This window comes from Eleutherodactylus coqui, chromosome 6 (assembly GCF_035609145.1).
Source record: "Eleutherodactylus coqui strain aEleCoq1 chromosome 6, aEleCoq1.hap1, whole genome shotgun sequence".
NCBI classification, from domain to species: Eukaryota; Metazoa; Chordata; class Amphibia; order Anura; family Eleutherodactylidae; genus Eleutherodactylus; species Eleutherodactylus coqui.
Genome location: NC_089842.1, coordinates 12,657,096 through 12,673,227, shown reverse-complemented (window position 1 = coordinate 12,673,227; position 16,132 = coordinate 12,657,096). Strand labels below are relative to the sequence as shown.

At 52.2% G+C, this 16,132-nt stretch overlaps 2 protein-coding genes across 2 annotated transcripts; one reads left to right on the top strand and one right to left on the bottom strand.

Annotated features, from left to right (window-relative positions):
- The first annotated feature begins 318 nt into the window (after positions 1–318).
- Positions 319–15,769, top strand: SVBP (small vasohibin binding protein). Its single transcript, XM_066606239.1, has 2 exons — positions 319–480; positions 15,293–15,769. The coding sequence occupies exons 1-2, from the start codon at positions 367–369 to the stop codon at positions 15,380–15,382; spliced, it is 204 nt and encodes a 67-aa protein (XP_066462336.1). The 5' UTR covers positions 319–366; the 3' UTR covers positions 15,383–15,769.
- LOC136631832 (calpain small subunit 1-like) lies at positions 7,365–8,746 on the bottom strand. Its single transcript, XM_066606238.1, has one exon. The coding sequence runs from the start codon at positions 8,628–8,630 to the stop codon at positions 7,467–7,469; it is 1,164 nt and encodes a 387-aa protein (XP_066462335.1). The 5' UTR covers positions 8,631–8,746; the 3' UTR covers positions 7,365–7,466.
- Positions 15,770–16,132: the final 363 nt, after the last annotated feature.

The window sequence follows — 16,132 nt, the reverse complement described above, 5'->3', positions numbered from 1 at the left end:
GAGGTATAACAGAGGTGTGAGGTACATGGTGCCTCCATCTGTGGTGACTGAGGAGGTATAACAGAGGTGTGAGGTACATGGTGCCTCCATCTGTGGTGACTGATGAGGAGGTATAACAGAGGTGTGAGGTACATGGTGCCTCCATCTATGGTGACCAATGAGACTCTGTCATGGGTGATGTACTATATATAGCGTTAGGTACACGGAGAGGTACGAGGTGCCTCCATCTGTGGTGACCGATGAGGAGGGATAACGGAGGTATGAGGCTCGCGGTGCCTCTCGCTCAGTCTCGTCTCCTCCCTTCTATCCCCGCGCAGGCGCACTGGCCGTCGGTCGGTCGTTGAGGTTCGGGCAGGAGGCGCCGTCATGGAGCCCGTGGGCCGCAGAGACAAATCTAAGCCGAGAGACTCCGTTAGCCGCCTGGAGAAAGCGAAGCTGAAGAGCGCGCAGCACGAGCTGAAACAGCGGCAGCGAGCAGAGGTAACGGCCAGAGCCCGCCCTAAACCGAGCGCCGCCGGCCTCACGCTGCCCCGCCCTCCCAAGACCACAGTCGGGCCATCCCTGCTGTCACGTGGTCATTCTAGGACCCCGCCCCTATCACTTTTATTATTATTTATGAGACACAAATCATTCAGCCACAGTCACATGACCGGGGGTGTGGCCTCTCCTGTGATTGGTCGGTGGACGAGCCGCTACCTAGCATGGCGGACGGGCTGTGACGTGGGCGTATACAAAAATCAGTGCGACTCACATTCTGAGCATGCGCACTTCTGTCCGCACAAACACTGGCATAAAAGCGGTCGGCTGTGCGCGCTGCAATGTAAGAGCTGCTGATTGGATGAGAGGAGTCATGTGACTTCACAAAGTCGGGCGGCGCTTCCTCTTCAGCTCCTTCGTTTGTGGCCATGATAATTCTCAGGTGTTTGTCTCCATGTGAGGCTCCTCCAATATGGCTGCTCATTAGAGGCTCTGCTCCTGTCTAGGACGTTTATTGGCCTGTCTTGTGACCTCACTGCTGAACAATAATGAATGTAATTGGTTGTTATTGGTCTTTAGGTTTACATGCATACATTTACCACGGAGCTCCTCATATACAGATACAGTATATACAGCCACCACTAGGCGGAGCTCCTGAGATACAGATTCATACAGCCACCACTAGGGGGAGCTCCTTAGTTACAGTATATACAACCACCACTAGGGGGAGCTCCTCACATACAGATTGATACAGTATATACATCCACCACTAGAGGGAGCTCCTCACATACAGATTCATACAGCCAGCACTAGGGGAAGGCTCCTTAGATACAGTATATACAGCCACCACTAGGAGGAGCTCCTCACATACAGATTCATACAGCCACCACTAGAGGGAGCTCCTCACATACAGTATATACAGCCAACACTATGGAGAGCACCTTACATACAGATTCAGACAGACACCACTAGGGGGTTCATCACATACAGATACAGTATATATAGCCACCACAAAAGTGAGCTCCTCACATACAGATGTACACGGTCGTCACTAGGGGGAGCTCCTTAAATACAAATACAGTATATACAGCCACCACTAGGGGGAGCACCTTACATACAGATGCATACAGACACCACTAGGGAAGGCTCCTCACATACAGATGTATACAGCAGACAGTAAGGAGAACTCGTCACGTACAGATTCATACAGCAGCCACTAGGGGGAGCTCCTCAGATACAGTATGTATACAGCCACCACAAGGGGGAGCTCCTCACAAAGATTCATACAGCCAGCACTAGGGAAAGGCTCCTCGTGTACAGATTCATGCAGCAGCCACTAGAGGGAGCTCCTCACATACAGTATATACAGCCAGCACTATGGGGAGCGCCTTACATACAGATTCAGACAGACACAACTAGGTGGGTTCCTCACATACAGATACAGTATATATAGCCACCACTAGGGTGAGCTCCTCACATACAGATGTACACAGTCGTCACTAGGGGGAGCTCCTTAAATACAAATACAGTATATACAGCCACCGCTAGGGGGAGCTCCTCACATACAGATACAGTATATACAACCACCACTAGGGGGAGTGCCTTACATACAGATGTATACAGCCACCACTAGGGGGATCGACTTACATACAGATGTATACAGCCACCACAGGGGAAGGCTCCTCACGTACAGCAGACAGTAAGAACTAATCACGTGCTGATTCATTCAGCAACCACTAGAGGGGCACCACACATGCAGATACAGTATATACAACCACCATTAGGGGGAGTGCCTTACATACAGATGCATACAGACACCACTAGGGAAGGCTCCTCACATACAGATGTATACAGCAGACAGTAAGAACTCATCACGTACAGATTCATACAGCAGCCACTAGGGGGAGCTCCTCACATACAGCATGTACAGCCACCACTAGGGGGAGTGCCTTACGTACAGATGCATACAGACACCACTAGGGAAGGCTCCTCACATACAGATGTATACAGCAGACAGTAAGGAGAACTTGTCACGTACAGATTCATACAGCAGCCACTAGGGGGAGCTCCTCACATACAGCATGTACAGCCACCACTAGGGGGAGCGCCTTACATACAGATGCATACAGACACCACTAGGGGGAGTGCCTTACGTACAGATGCATACAGACACCACTAGGGAAGGCTCCTCACATACATTAGCCACTAGGGGGAGCTCCTCACATACAGTATATATATATATATAGCCACCACTATACAGATACAGTATATACAGTCAGTATGCGAGCTCCATGCGATGTCTGTTAACGGCCCACTGAAAACAATGTGCGCGGTGCGCCGATGGAACGCCAGAAAAGAGAACATGCTGCGATTTTTATCCTCGTAGCGTCGCTGTGGGGGAAACATCGTTGCTTATGAGAATAAGTCCAGTCACAAGAATGGCGTTCATATTCCTGCGAGCGGTGAGCGGCTCGCAACGTACAAAACGCACCGTGCGACTGTAGCGTAAAATAACAGAAGTGGTTACCTGAACCGCTGGGCGTGTGCCTGCCATCCACACCGTGCTGGCACTAATGTGCACTGCGCTGGGTATTCTGAGGGCACAATTCATGCACTGTATATGGCGCCATTCTATATACGTACCTCCTGGCGGCATTGTCCCCCTGTGCTGTGAGGTGGCGGCATTGTCCCTGGGCATAGTATTGAGAACATTTAGGCTGGGTTTACACGAGACGGATTTGCCGCGGAAATTCCGTGCGGAATTTCAATGCGGCACATCCGCCCGCTGCTCCTAATCCCGGGATTAGCCAGCCATGTGGACGAGATTTTACAATCTGGGGCGGCCAATCGGTCACGGGTAAAACCGGCGATGCGGCGTGGAATTGACAGGAATTGACGTGGAATGCCGACGGCCGAACCGCTCCAAAACCCGCGGCTTTTAAAGATACGTCTCTCCCGCAGCTTTTCAGTGCGGCCAAACCGCGACATTTCCTATCCCCTGTGACCCCAGCCTGACTGTGTACTGTATGGCGAGATTGGGGCTTATTCCCTAATACCGCCCAAGGGCTCACTCACATGGGTGTGACACGGCGCACTACGTCCGCACTGATTGTCATTGGGCATTCAGACCGGCGTATTTACGCCACTTCTCCCATCTTGGTCCGTATTCCGGCCTGAAATAGCCCATCGTAGTCAATGGGAATGCGCAAATACACAGAAATACGTACGATACGTGCATTCATGGCGTATTTACACAAATAAATGGAACCGCCTTGTGGTTTTTTTTGCATGAGTGAAAACACAGCTGACACGTGCGCAAACGTAGAAAAAATACGCCCCAGGGCCAGAGGCGGAAGGAATACACTGCGTATACACAGACTGAAGACCGCATCCACCGGTGGGAATGAGCCCTAAGCCTGACACCCACTGGCGATATTTTCTTTCTTGCGTTGCGAGAGCACGTGAAAACTCTTGCCTCGCAGCGCAAGAAAGACGCCGAAATAAGACCGGGATATCGCCAGTCTTTTCAATGGGGCCAGCGGCAGCAGTACTAGCCCCATTGAAAAGATATGGAGAATGCTGGGGACTTCTGCCACAACTGTGGCAGAAGTGCAGTATGCTATCCCATTGCTTCCAATTTCCATTGAAAGCAGTGGTTTGAAGCAAATCCTGCAGTATGATTTTCAGGGAAGGGCTTGAAATATAAGCCCTTCCCTGAAAATCATCAATAAGTGGTAAAAAAATAATTTAAAAAATTACTCACCTCTTCGCCGCTCAGCCGCGTCCTCCGTCTGGCTCATCTGCACTGCTGTCCCGCACTTTCAGCAGGCGGGGATTTAAAAATCCCCGCCTCCTGAAAGGGCTGTGCTGATTGGCTGAGCACTATCTTAGCTATTCATGAATGAATAGCTAAGTACTAGCTGCTATTGGCTGAGCCCTCAGCCAATCAGCACAGCCCTTTTAGGGACAGCAGGAGCCAGCCGGAGGTCGCGTCTGAGCGGGAGAGAGGTGAGTAATTTAAAAAATTTTTTTTTACCACTTATTGATGATTTTTCAGGGAAGAGCTTATATTTCAAGCCCTTCCCCGAAAAATCATACTGCAGGGTTTGCTACAAACCACTGCTTTTAATGGGACTGGCAGCAGCGCTGATCCCATTGAAAGCAATGGAATAGTATGCCGCATTCTACCACAGCTGTGACAGAGGATTCCTTCATTCCTTCATCCCTGCGGTCCCCGCAGAAGTCCGCGGTATCCTCCATATCTTTTCAATGGTGCTAGCGCTGCTGCCACTGGCCCCATTGAAAAGACTTGCGATACCCCGGCGTGACCCCGTTTTTTTTCTCGCACTGTGAGAGTTTTCACTTACTCTCGCAGCGCAGTGTCCGCCCTAAAAGTGGATCTGCAGAATGACAAATCTGGTGAATTGTAAAAAAGTTTCTGATTAAATAAGTCGCACATTTTTGTAAAAGTGGGTGGGGCTTGCCAGGAGGGGCGTGGCTACCCAGACTGACAGATTTATATGTAATTATATCACAAGCCATCGTACATTACTCCACAAGGTGGCGCCAGGTTGGATCTGGCAGACATTTCTGACAAGGCGCACAGAGCTGCCAGGATGTACCTAATACGTGAAGAGACCAGCGCCCCCTCTGGCATTAAGCGCACTGCGCACCTGGGGAGGCGAGGCCGCTGCTGGAAGGGTCTGCTTTTGGTAATTTCCTAAGTTTAGTCACCTATTAGTTAGCTTAATTTAGTTTATGCCAAAAATTGCAGCAAAATGCAGATAAATCCGGAAAACTGTCCGAAAATGCAAAGTAAAAGTGGAGCAAAACAGACTGTTTGCCGTAATTTGTGCCAGAAAACGTGTTCTGAATATTATATAATCGGTTGTCTCTATGTACAGTATAGCGGTGTTGTGCATAGTATGGCGGTATTATCTCTGTATCCAGTATGACAGCGTTGTCTCTGAACTGTCCAGCAGCATTTTCCATGTACTATATAGCAGCATTCTCTGTGTGCACAGTATGGCGATAGCATTGCATTCTACAGTATATCAACATTGTCTCTGTGTACAGTCTGGTGACATTGTTTCTCTGTACAGTCTGGCGGCATTATCTCTGTCCACAGTATGGCAACATTATCTCTGTAAACAGTATGGTGACATTGTTGCCACACTATACACAGACAATGTCACCATACTGTTTACAGAGTCAATGCTGCCAGACCGTTCAGAGACAATGTTGATATACTGTAGAATGCAACGCTATCGCCAGACTGTACACAGTATGGTGACATGGTCTCTGTACAGTCTGGCGGCATTATCTCTGTATAGTATAGCGACATTATCTCTGTACACAGTATGGCAATATTGTCTCTGTGTACAGTCTGGTGACATCTCTGTAAACAGTCTGGCGGTATTATATCTGTATACAGTATGGTGACATTGTCTCTGTACAGTCTGGTGACATCTCTGTAAACAGTCTGGCGGTATTATATCTGTATACAGTATGGTGACATTGTCTCTGTACAGTCTGGCGGCATTATCTCTGTATACAGTCTGGTGACATTGTTTCTCTACAGTCTGGCGGCATTATCTCTGTGTACAGTATGGTGAAATTGTTTCTCTGTACAGTCTGGCAGCATTATCTCTGTATACAGTCTGGTGACATTGTTTCTCTGTACAGTCTGGCGGCATTATCTCTGTATACAGTCTGGTGACATTGTTTCTCTGTACAGTCTGGCGGCATTATCTCTGTATACAGTCTGGTGACATTGTTTCTCTGTACAGTCTGGCGGCATTATCTCTGTGTACAGTATGATAAGATTATGTAATCACTTTATAATGAGGGCGCAGATTGTGTATATGAAGTATATATACATCTACGTATATACAAATCTGGGCTACCTATGTAAATCTATACTGGTCATCCTTCCATCCGCCACATAGTCCTGCATACGCCCCTGTATCTCCCCACCAGATGCTTGGTAATTGGTGCATAATGAACGGTCTGCAGTCTGATATCAGATTATATAGGAGATAAAGCCTAAGAGCAGAACTGTCCATTATACAAGGATGGCACTTCATTTACTGGCAGCGCCACACGCACGATGCTGGCCCTTTAAGAGTTAAAGTGACAGTGTGTGTGTGCCGCCCCTCCTGGTGGACAGATACCGCTGGTTTCTGGGAGCTTCATGTGACCCTCCCGGGGTGGGTGCCTTGTTCAGATTATGCAGGGTGTTTTTTTGGAGTGCAGGACATGTTGGCAGTGGATGCCAGGCTGCACCCTACAACGCCCTCTTGGGGTGGCACTAGACACACCTTCAACACAATAGCGCTCTTACCCCCCCTCATATCCTGTAGCAGCCGCCTTTGTCTTCCCCTCAGCTGGGACATAATAAAGGGTTTTATAGGATTATATAGCCTTCGGACTCTCAGCTCGGGGGCATCTAATAATGACGCTCTCGTTCCTGCGGGTGACATCTCTATAGCGCCAAATCTCCGTCCGTACATGTACCCTCTGCAGAATATGATGGCGCTATGGAATTAAGGAGTATTATGAAATCAGGTGCTCAAAAGATCATCACGCCCGTCCTCAATCGTTTCACACCCATGCCATCCTCCCGTATGTGTAGAGACTGCGCTTCCCCTTTAACAGATGCCCCCTCCCTCTGCAGACTCTCCCTGGCACCACCACAAGCTTCTTTCGATATTAGTCACCCACTAACTAACTGCAGCTGGCTCTGGGCATGAGGGGGTTACTGGGCTTATGCGTTAACTCTTTCCATTGCTGGGCTGGGGAGGAGTATATATCCCCATCTATGTGCCAGGGGCAGCATGCAACTCCCCCTCCCCCGGTGCGTAATAATACCATGATATAACAATGTCTCATTGGGTAAATTGCACATTTATTGCCAGTATTGAGGTTTGCAGCAGAAGGGGCCAGGATGTCACCTCACCCAGGGCAGCCGACTAGCGCAGGGTGGGCCCTTAGGAGTAGATGGTCAGCTTCAGCCAATCCGGGAGTCTGCACTGGACCTGTCCATTTCCCTCTCGGTCCAGGGCCTTAAAGGCTCGGAACATACAGTCCATCCGGACCAGGCTGCTGATGAAACTGTCAAAGTTCACGTTGCCGTTGTTGTCAGAGTAGCGGCGGATCAGCAGGTGGTGCAGTTGCTCGTTGAGCTGGAAGCCAGCCGCCTGGACAGCCCCGGGCATGGAGGCGGCAGGGATGTAGCCCGTGCCTTCGGTGTCGAACTGCTTGTAGATGCATTGCCACTTCTTGATGTTATTCCACAGGTACTTGAACTCCTCGAAGCCCAGCTTTCCCGTCCCGTCACTGTCCATGACGGCGACCATACTGCGGCACGTGTCAATGCTGAACCCGTCCGTCTGTAGATCGTGGTGCTTGGCCACAACCTTGTTCAGAACGTTCTGGAGCTCCACCGGAGACACCTCCATGTCGTCGCCCGCCAGCTGCCTGAAGAGCTTACGGAACTTTTTCTGCTCGTCGTTCTCGTAGGCCTCTTGCTGGTAGGTGTTGGCACAGGGTTCCGGGGGAGGCTCAGGCCTGTAGTTTGCTATGGCATTTCCGATCAAACCCAAGATACCACCAAGTATGTTCATTCCTTGTCCACCACCACCACCACCAGCACCGCCCGCTCCGGCAAAAAGCTTTCCAGCTCCCCCGGCCTGTCCACCTCCTCCACTCAAGCCACTCAGAGCTCCTTGTAAGAACTTGCCTGCACCTCCGCCACCACCGCCGCCAGATCCGGCCAGACCACTCAGAGCTCCTTGCACGATGTTTCCCACTCCTCCGCCGCCGCCGCCACCACCACCGCCAGATCCGGCCAGACCACTCAGAGCTCCTTGCACGAAGGTTCCCACTCCTCCTCCTCCACCACCACCACCACCTCCGCCGCCGCCACTTCTGCTGGTTCCACCTCCACCTCCAGCTCCGGCCAGGCCACTCAGCCCTTGTAAAATGTTGCCAACTCCTCCACCACCACCGCCGCCAGCTTGGCCAGACCCTGCAACGCTGCCAATTGCTCCTTTCAAGAATCCTCCGATTCCACCGCCGCCACCACCACCGCCTCCGCCTTTGCCAGAGCCGCCTCCGGCCGCTTGGTTGATGAAGTTATTGATCATGAACATCTTGCCCGAATTGCAGAGGAATCAGGCGGAGAGAAGCTGCAAGAAGGAGCGGACTGTGGGATCTGCTGCAGAGCGAGCCGTCCTGTCGCTCACACCAGAGGAAAACAGAAATGTTGAGTCAGAAGCGGCTCCACCCCGACTCAGAGCGACCAATGGCGGCGGCTCTTCCCAAAACATTCCTTCCAAACTATTGAGAGCCGCCCAACCCTGAGAGAAGGGGAGAGGGAGGGAGACCCTGCAGATCTGGACTGACTGCCAGCAGCTCTGAGCCTCCGCCTCGTGGGCAGGACTGCTTCATGCAAGTGGTGATCCCCCCTCAATACTCGTCATCGCCGGGTGGTCTTACGGGGACGTTTTTCCACTTTTTAGGATTTTGTTGTGGATAATGCAATCTGAGCAGCCATCACATAAAACCACGACAGGTGAAGCGAATGAGGCCCGGCTCACAGGAGCGTATCGAAATAGCATTTTACGTACGCGATGTACATACGTATTATACGTGGTACATCACGGAATTCAAAGACATCGATTCTTACTCACATTAGCGGATTCTCATTGCGCATAATGCGCCAGTAAATAAAGAACGCAGCGTGTTCTATTGTACCGCGTATCACGTACGACAGAGCCCATTGTTCTGTATGGGTGCGCACAAAGCGCTGTACAGACGCTAATCAGTGTTTCCCAACTCCGGTCCTCGGGGACGCCAACAGGTCAGGTTTTCAGGATCTCCTATAGCAAGAAGCCTGTGGCAATGTGTGAGGCACCGACCATAATTACATCAGCTGTGTGATACTGAGGAAATCCTGAAAACCTGGCCTGTTGGGGGGTGTGGATTAGTAGTCAGGGGTCTCCAGAACGGACGGTCTTCTGGGTTTGTAGTGGTTAAGGCCGTTTGTCTATCGCAAGAGAAAGTCGTCAGCGGCAGCGATGCGACGCCAGATTATTTGTCAGGAAAAGCATCGCCGGCGCTCCAGCATCTGATGAGCGATATGCCATATTGCTGCGATTATCTTGCGGCGATATCGTAGTCGTACGTGTCCAACTAGCCCGAAGGGGTTGCACCAGAATGTCAAGTTATTCCTTATTCACAGGATTGGGGGTAACTTGCTGATTAGTCGGGGTCTCACCGATCTCAAGAATGGGGGTCCCATGTCCTTTCCACTGTGGGGTTACTGTACACAGTGATGAGGAGACTGAATGAGGCTGTCTGCACCCGAACGGGTCGGATTCCGCATGTATGAGCCCGCAGCAGAATCTGACTGCGCCCCTGTGTACCTGTGTTGTGTCGTCTTTTTCTGTACTGCGGATGGACGCAGCGAGCCGCCGTCGGACACGTGTAGTAAAGGGTTTTTTGAAAAAATGCTTATTTTTCCCAGGCCGTGGCTCGATGACACAGAATTTGCAACCTGTCCGCAATGTCCACTGCGGATGGGCCACGAGTCGGATGATTTCCATTGACTCCAATAGAAACCGTCCTTGTGGACACCGCACAAAAATAGAGCATGCTGCGTTTTTTTTTCCCTCCGCTCGCGGAAATCGCGGACCGGGAGTCTTGTTTTCCAGATTGGCAGAGGTCTCAGTGGTGAGACCCCCACCAATCAGCAAGTTATCCCCGAGTCTGTGGCTTTCCTGTGGATAGGCGGTAACTTGAAATTCTGGTACAATCCCTTTAATCCCTACTGCAAGAGCTCCAAGGAAGGACCACCGGTGTCTGAGTCATGGGAGCCTTGGGGTCAGCGATGGAAAGATGAAGGCCGCCCATCTGGTCCGATCCCTGCTGGTGATAGAAAGCTGTCAGATCACGGCGGACGCCGCAGCTCGCTGTCTATGGGGGGGGGCGCATGAGCCGCAGACCCCTCGTAGTGCCCATGTGACCCCCGTCCGTCACCAGAAGTGCTATTAGGCAGGTTTTAACGAGGGATCAGTGATTATCTCATGTGACTGGGGGGCACTTAGTTTCCTGACATGTGTGGCATCTGTTGTTCTCATCATATGAGCTGCTTGTGATGAATGATGTGGGGTTTATTTTCCTGTGGGTGCGGCTAGAGATCTGCTGGCGGACCCCCCGACCCACCCGGCCAGATAGGGAGGGACCCTTCATAGGGGATGGAATTAGTCAGCACGGACATTTCGGCGTCACAGTGTTACCCCTGAGGGGCTTGGATTCCATATCTGTTAGAATCGGCGCGGCTTCACTTCCAAACCTCAAGATTAAATTCCACAGCGGAAAATCGTCTGCAGAATTATTGTTACAGATCTCTAACAAACAGGAGATGGAATGAAAGACATTCTGCAAAACATTCCGCAGAACACGCCGCATCTGGAAACGCAACAAAACCCGCATCTGCGCTGCGTCCGGCGAGCAATTATATCCCCTGTGAAAGGACCCCGAGATGTGAAGCTCATCAGATGGAGATAAGGGCCTTGCTGTTTGATCTGACCTCCATACGGCGGGCATGGAGGCTCTAGTACCCTGTTGTACCACCTCTAGCTTGGATACAAGATGTGATAAGGGCGGGCATGGAGGCTCTAGTACCCTGTTGTACCGCCTCTAGTTTGGATACAAGATGTGATAAGGGCGGGCATGGAGGCTGTTGTACCGCCTCTAGCTTGGATACAAGATGTGATAACGGCGGGCATAGAGGCTCTAGTACCCTGTTGTACTGCCTCTAGCTTGGATACAAGATGTGATAAGGGCGGGCATGGAGGCTCTAGTACCCTGTTGTACCGCCTCTAGCTTGGATACAAGATGTGATAACGGCGGGCATGGAGGCTCTAGTACCCTGTTGTACTGCCTCTAGCTTGGATACAAGATGTGATAAGGGCGGGCATGGAGGCTCTAGTACCCTGTTGTACCGCCTCTAGCTTGGATACAAGATGTGATAAGGGCGGGCACGGAGGCTCTAGTACCCAGTTGTACTGCCTCTAGCTTGGATACAAGATGTGATAAGGGCGGGCATGGAGGCTGTGGTACCCTGTTGTACTGCCTCTAGCTTGGATACAAGATGTGATACAGCGGGCATGGAGGCTCTAGTACCCTGTTGTACCGCCTCTAGCTTGGATACAAGATGTGATAAGGGCGGGCATGGAGGCTCTAGTACCCTGTTGTACCGCCTCTAGTTTGGATACAAGATGTGATAAGGGCGGGCATGGAGGCTGTAGTACCCTGTTGTACCGCCTCTAGCTTAGGTACAAGATGTGATACGGGTGGGCATGGAGGCTGTAGTCCCCTGTTGTACCGCCTCTAGCTTGGATACAAGATGTGATACGGGTGGGCATGGAGGCTCTAGTCCCCTGTTGTACCGCCTCTAACTTGCATACAAGATGTGATAAGGGCGGGCACGGAGGCTCTAGTACCCTGTTGTACTGCCTCTAGCTTGGATACAAGATGTGATATGTGCTGGCATGGAGGCTCTAGTACCCTGTTGTACCGCCTCTAGTTTGGATACAAGATGTGATAAGGGCGGGCATGGAGGCTGTAGTACCCTGTTGTACCGCCTCTAGCTTGGATACAAGATGTGATACAGGGGGCATGGAGGCTCTAGTACCCTGTTGTACTGCCTCTAGCTTGGATACAAGATGTGATAAGGGCGGGCATGGATTGTGTTGTACCCTGTTGTACCGCCTCTAGCTTGGATACAAGATGTGATAAGGGCGGGCATGGAGGCTGTAGTCCCCTGTTGTACCGCCTCTAGCTTGGATACAAGATGTGATACAGGGGGCATGGAGGCTCTAGTACCCTGTTGTACTGCCTCTAGCTTGGATACAAGATGTGATAAGGGCGGGCATGGATTGTGTTGTACCCTGTTGTACCGCCTCTAGCTTGGATACAAGATGTGATAAGGGCGGCCATGGATTGTGTTGTACACTGTTGTACCGCCTCTAGCTTGGATACAAGATGTGATACAGGCGGGCATGGAGGCTCTAGTCCCCTGTTGTACCGCCTCTAACTTGGATACAAGATGTGATTCGGGGGGCATGGAGGCTCTAGTACCCTGTTGTACCGCCTCTAGCTTGGATACAAGATGTGATAAGGGCGGGCATGGAAGCTCTGGAAATGATTCCGACAGACACAGAACCTTTCATAGACCAAGGGGGGAACCACTTTTGGGGCCTCCGGTGACAAGACCGTCCATCTAATCCCCACAACTCTCATCATTTGTACATCTGCCTGAGATGGAGCTGCAGGCCGGGTTCTGCAGTAAAACTCCTTCTTCAGGGGCCGGGGCGTCTCCTCTGTTTCACTGATTTTTGTAGCAAGATCTTCGCTGTTTGTAGCTGTTGCTTCCTGGCAACAGTCAGCGCCACAGGGGTGGGGGACTGTAGACGGCACAGAGGCGGTATAATGGTCTAGGGAGGGGGGCTACAGGTGGCACAGAGGAGGGGGGCTGCAGGCGGTATAGGGGGCTAGGGAGGGGGGGCTACAGGCGGCACAGAGGGTGGGGGCTACAGGCGGTATACGGGGCTAGGGAGGGGGGCTACAGGCTGCACGAGGAGTGGGGGCTACAGGCGGTACAGGGGGCTAGGGAGGGGGGCTACAGGCAGCACAGTGGATGGGCTACAGACAGTACTGAGGTGAGAGGGTTGCAGGAAGCACACAGGGACCAGGGTGGGAGGCTGCAGACGACACAGGAGCGGTTTAGGGGGCTAGAGAGGGAGGCTACATGTGGCACAGAGGCGTGGGGGCTGCAGGCAGTGCAGGGGACTAAGGAGAGGGGGTGCAGGAGGTACAGGGGTTTAGGGAGGGGGGCCACAGGCAGCACGTAGGAGTGGGGGCTGCAGGCTGTACTTGGGACTAGGAAGGGGGCTACAGGCGGTACAGAGGAGTGGGGGCTGCAGGCGGTATAGGGGGCTAGGTAAGGGGCTAAAGGCGGCACAGTGGGTGGGCTGCAGACAGTGCAGAGGTGAGAGGGTTGCAGAAAGCACAGAGGGACTAGTGTGGGAGGCTGCAGACGACACAGGAGCGGTATAGGGGGCGAGGGAGGGGAGCTACAGGTGGCACAGAGGAGGGGGGGCTGCAGGAGGTACAGGGGATTAGGGAGGGGGGCTACAGGTGGCACAGAGGAGGGGGGGCTGCAGAAGGTACAGGGAATTAGTGAGGGGGGGCTACAGGTGGCACAGAGGGTGAGACTGCAGGAGACACAGATAGGTGTGCGGCTGCAGGGTGCAGTACATGGAGGGTCCTCAGCACCCCCATCATTGTTGTAGAGGCCCCCCACACATTCTGAGCCCTGCATGGGAACGCCCTGCTCACAGGCTCTGGGTGTGGGGAATCCTCTCAGCTATTTCAGCTCCGGGGCACAGAATTCTCCCTGCGGAGGCGCTTCCCAGGTTCTGAGCTCATCCGTCCTGTTCTGCTGCTTCTCATCTGCTCCTCCCTTAATCCTGCATGTGTGATCGCACACGCTAGTCATACATGTATGTGTGGGGTTTGCATTTTCATGCGGCTGAGCATTGCACAACATTGTGAGGCGGCGGTACCTGGAGTGCCGCCAGCTTACTATAGGAATGCCAGAGTGGCGGGGGCAACATGGTGGCACAGGAGATGCCAGGTGACTCTAGGTGACGCTGCGCACGTATCTGAGGGGACAGTAAATGTAGTAGTGCAACCAGCGGTGCCCAGCTGTATCTGGAGGCATTGCGGCGCGGCCGCTAAAGCGTGGAGTGGAGAACAGTTAGTGCCCGTAACGTGCCGCAGGGCGCAGCTGGAGACAAGGAAGCGAGACGAGCCTAAGGACCAAGTGGCGGGATCCGAGCGCAGCCTAAGTGAAACCCATGTCAATACCGCTGCCACGTCCGTTGCGTACGCCGGAGGCCAAAAGCTTAACCGGCTGTTTCCTCAGTTGTGGTTCTGTTTTCTGCCAAAGGCCGTATTTACGCTGACGGTAAGAACACGCGAATCCCGAACTCGTGGTCGTAATAGCCAATTATTTCCAGTGGGTTCATTTACACGGCTGATTCTTCTCTCGCACCGACGGTGCGACATGGAAACACTGAAGCCGGACATAATTTCGTGCGCTGTGCGACGCAAGCTACGCCCGACTACCGCTCCCAGCGGCTCTCGTTCCTCTGACATTACACCTGTGTATTCGTGCGTGCGCGGTCTGCGATGGCGGAGGCGTCCGTGCGCTGCGCTCCTGGCACGGGGCCAGCGGGTTGTTCTCTGCAGGATGAGAGGAAACAGCTGATAGACTTCAGTCTCCGGTCGTGTCATCCCCTCCCCCACACTGACATGAAGACACCAGGTTATGGGGTATCCAGAGTGGAGACCCCCTTCACATCAGCAGATGCGTATTTGCCATATGATTTTTTTTTGCGTGTGCATTGGCGTGTTTTACTGCACTTTTCGTGCCCGCAAGGTATATTTATTTGCGCGCGGCAAATAAAGACACGCCTATTAAAATGGCTAATTAGTCTAATGAGCTCCAGATGCGTGAAAAATCCGTGCCCGCGAGCGCGGTCAATGAAATCAGTGCGTTGTAGTCGCTACATATTGCATGTGTAAATACACCTTAGGGGCCCTAGAGGGGTCCCCCGTGGGAAGCTGATTGCAGGGTCCCTATTACTGAGCCCGCCCGCAATCACCTGCCATCAGGGCTCCGCCTGGTTGTCGGGGGCCGTCTGACTACTCTCCCATGATTGGTTACTTGTCTTTCTTGCAGATTTACGCCCTGAACAAGGTGATGACGGAGCTCGAGCAGCAGCAGTTCGAAGCCTTCTGTAAGCAGATGCAGCAGACGTCCAGCAAGTGACGGCAAGACATGGTGCGCCATTTGCTAAGCCCCTCCCCTTTCTGGCCGCAGCAGATGACCACGCCCTGATTGTCCCGTGTCTGTTGTATGTTTTCCACTAATTAACGGTAACTTCATTGTGCTTTTTGTACCACCTGCTGAAGCCACGGATCACACGTTGCTGGAGATGTATCGGGGGAGGGGCTGTCTGAGCCGATACTGGGAGATAACGGTAATCGGTGGGCGATTGGACAGTTCGCTACCGAACAATGTCTGCGCCATTTTGTACGAGGCGGTCCTCACGAACCAACATCATCTATCTGTGCTGCCAAAGAACATTTAAAGGGCCGACGCGGCTTCCCATCCCCGGAGCTTCATCCGTGTAGAATAAAAACTTCAGAAACTTTTTGACAGACTTTGTGTTTTGATTCCACATCGTTTTGAAGGCTTCTGCTTGCTGTCAGTGAATGGAAACACTGATGTTTACATCCAGATGCTGAATACCCATCCTGACCTAATCCACAGCTGAGGGTTTGTTCTAGGCCCAATGTCCATGGGCAGATCTGAATTGCGGAATGTGCGCTGGTCACCCGCATGGACGAACCGCTTTTAAGACACCCATAGGGAAACCTGGGCGTCCGAACCTAAATTAAAGCATGCAGATTTGATTTGCGGATCTTTGGATGTGGAAATCAAATCGCAGTAGGTTTAATTTCATGAAAGGCGTCTAATCCGCGGTCCGTCAACAACTGGCATGTATAATGTAGCCAA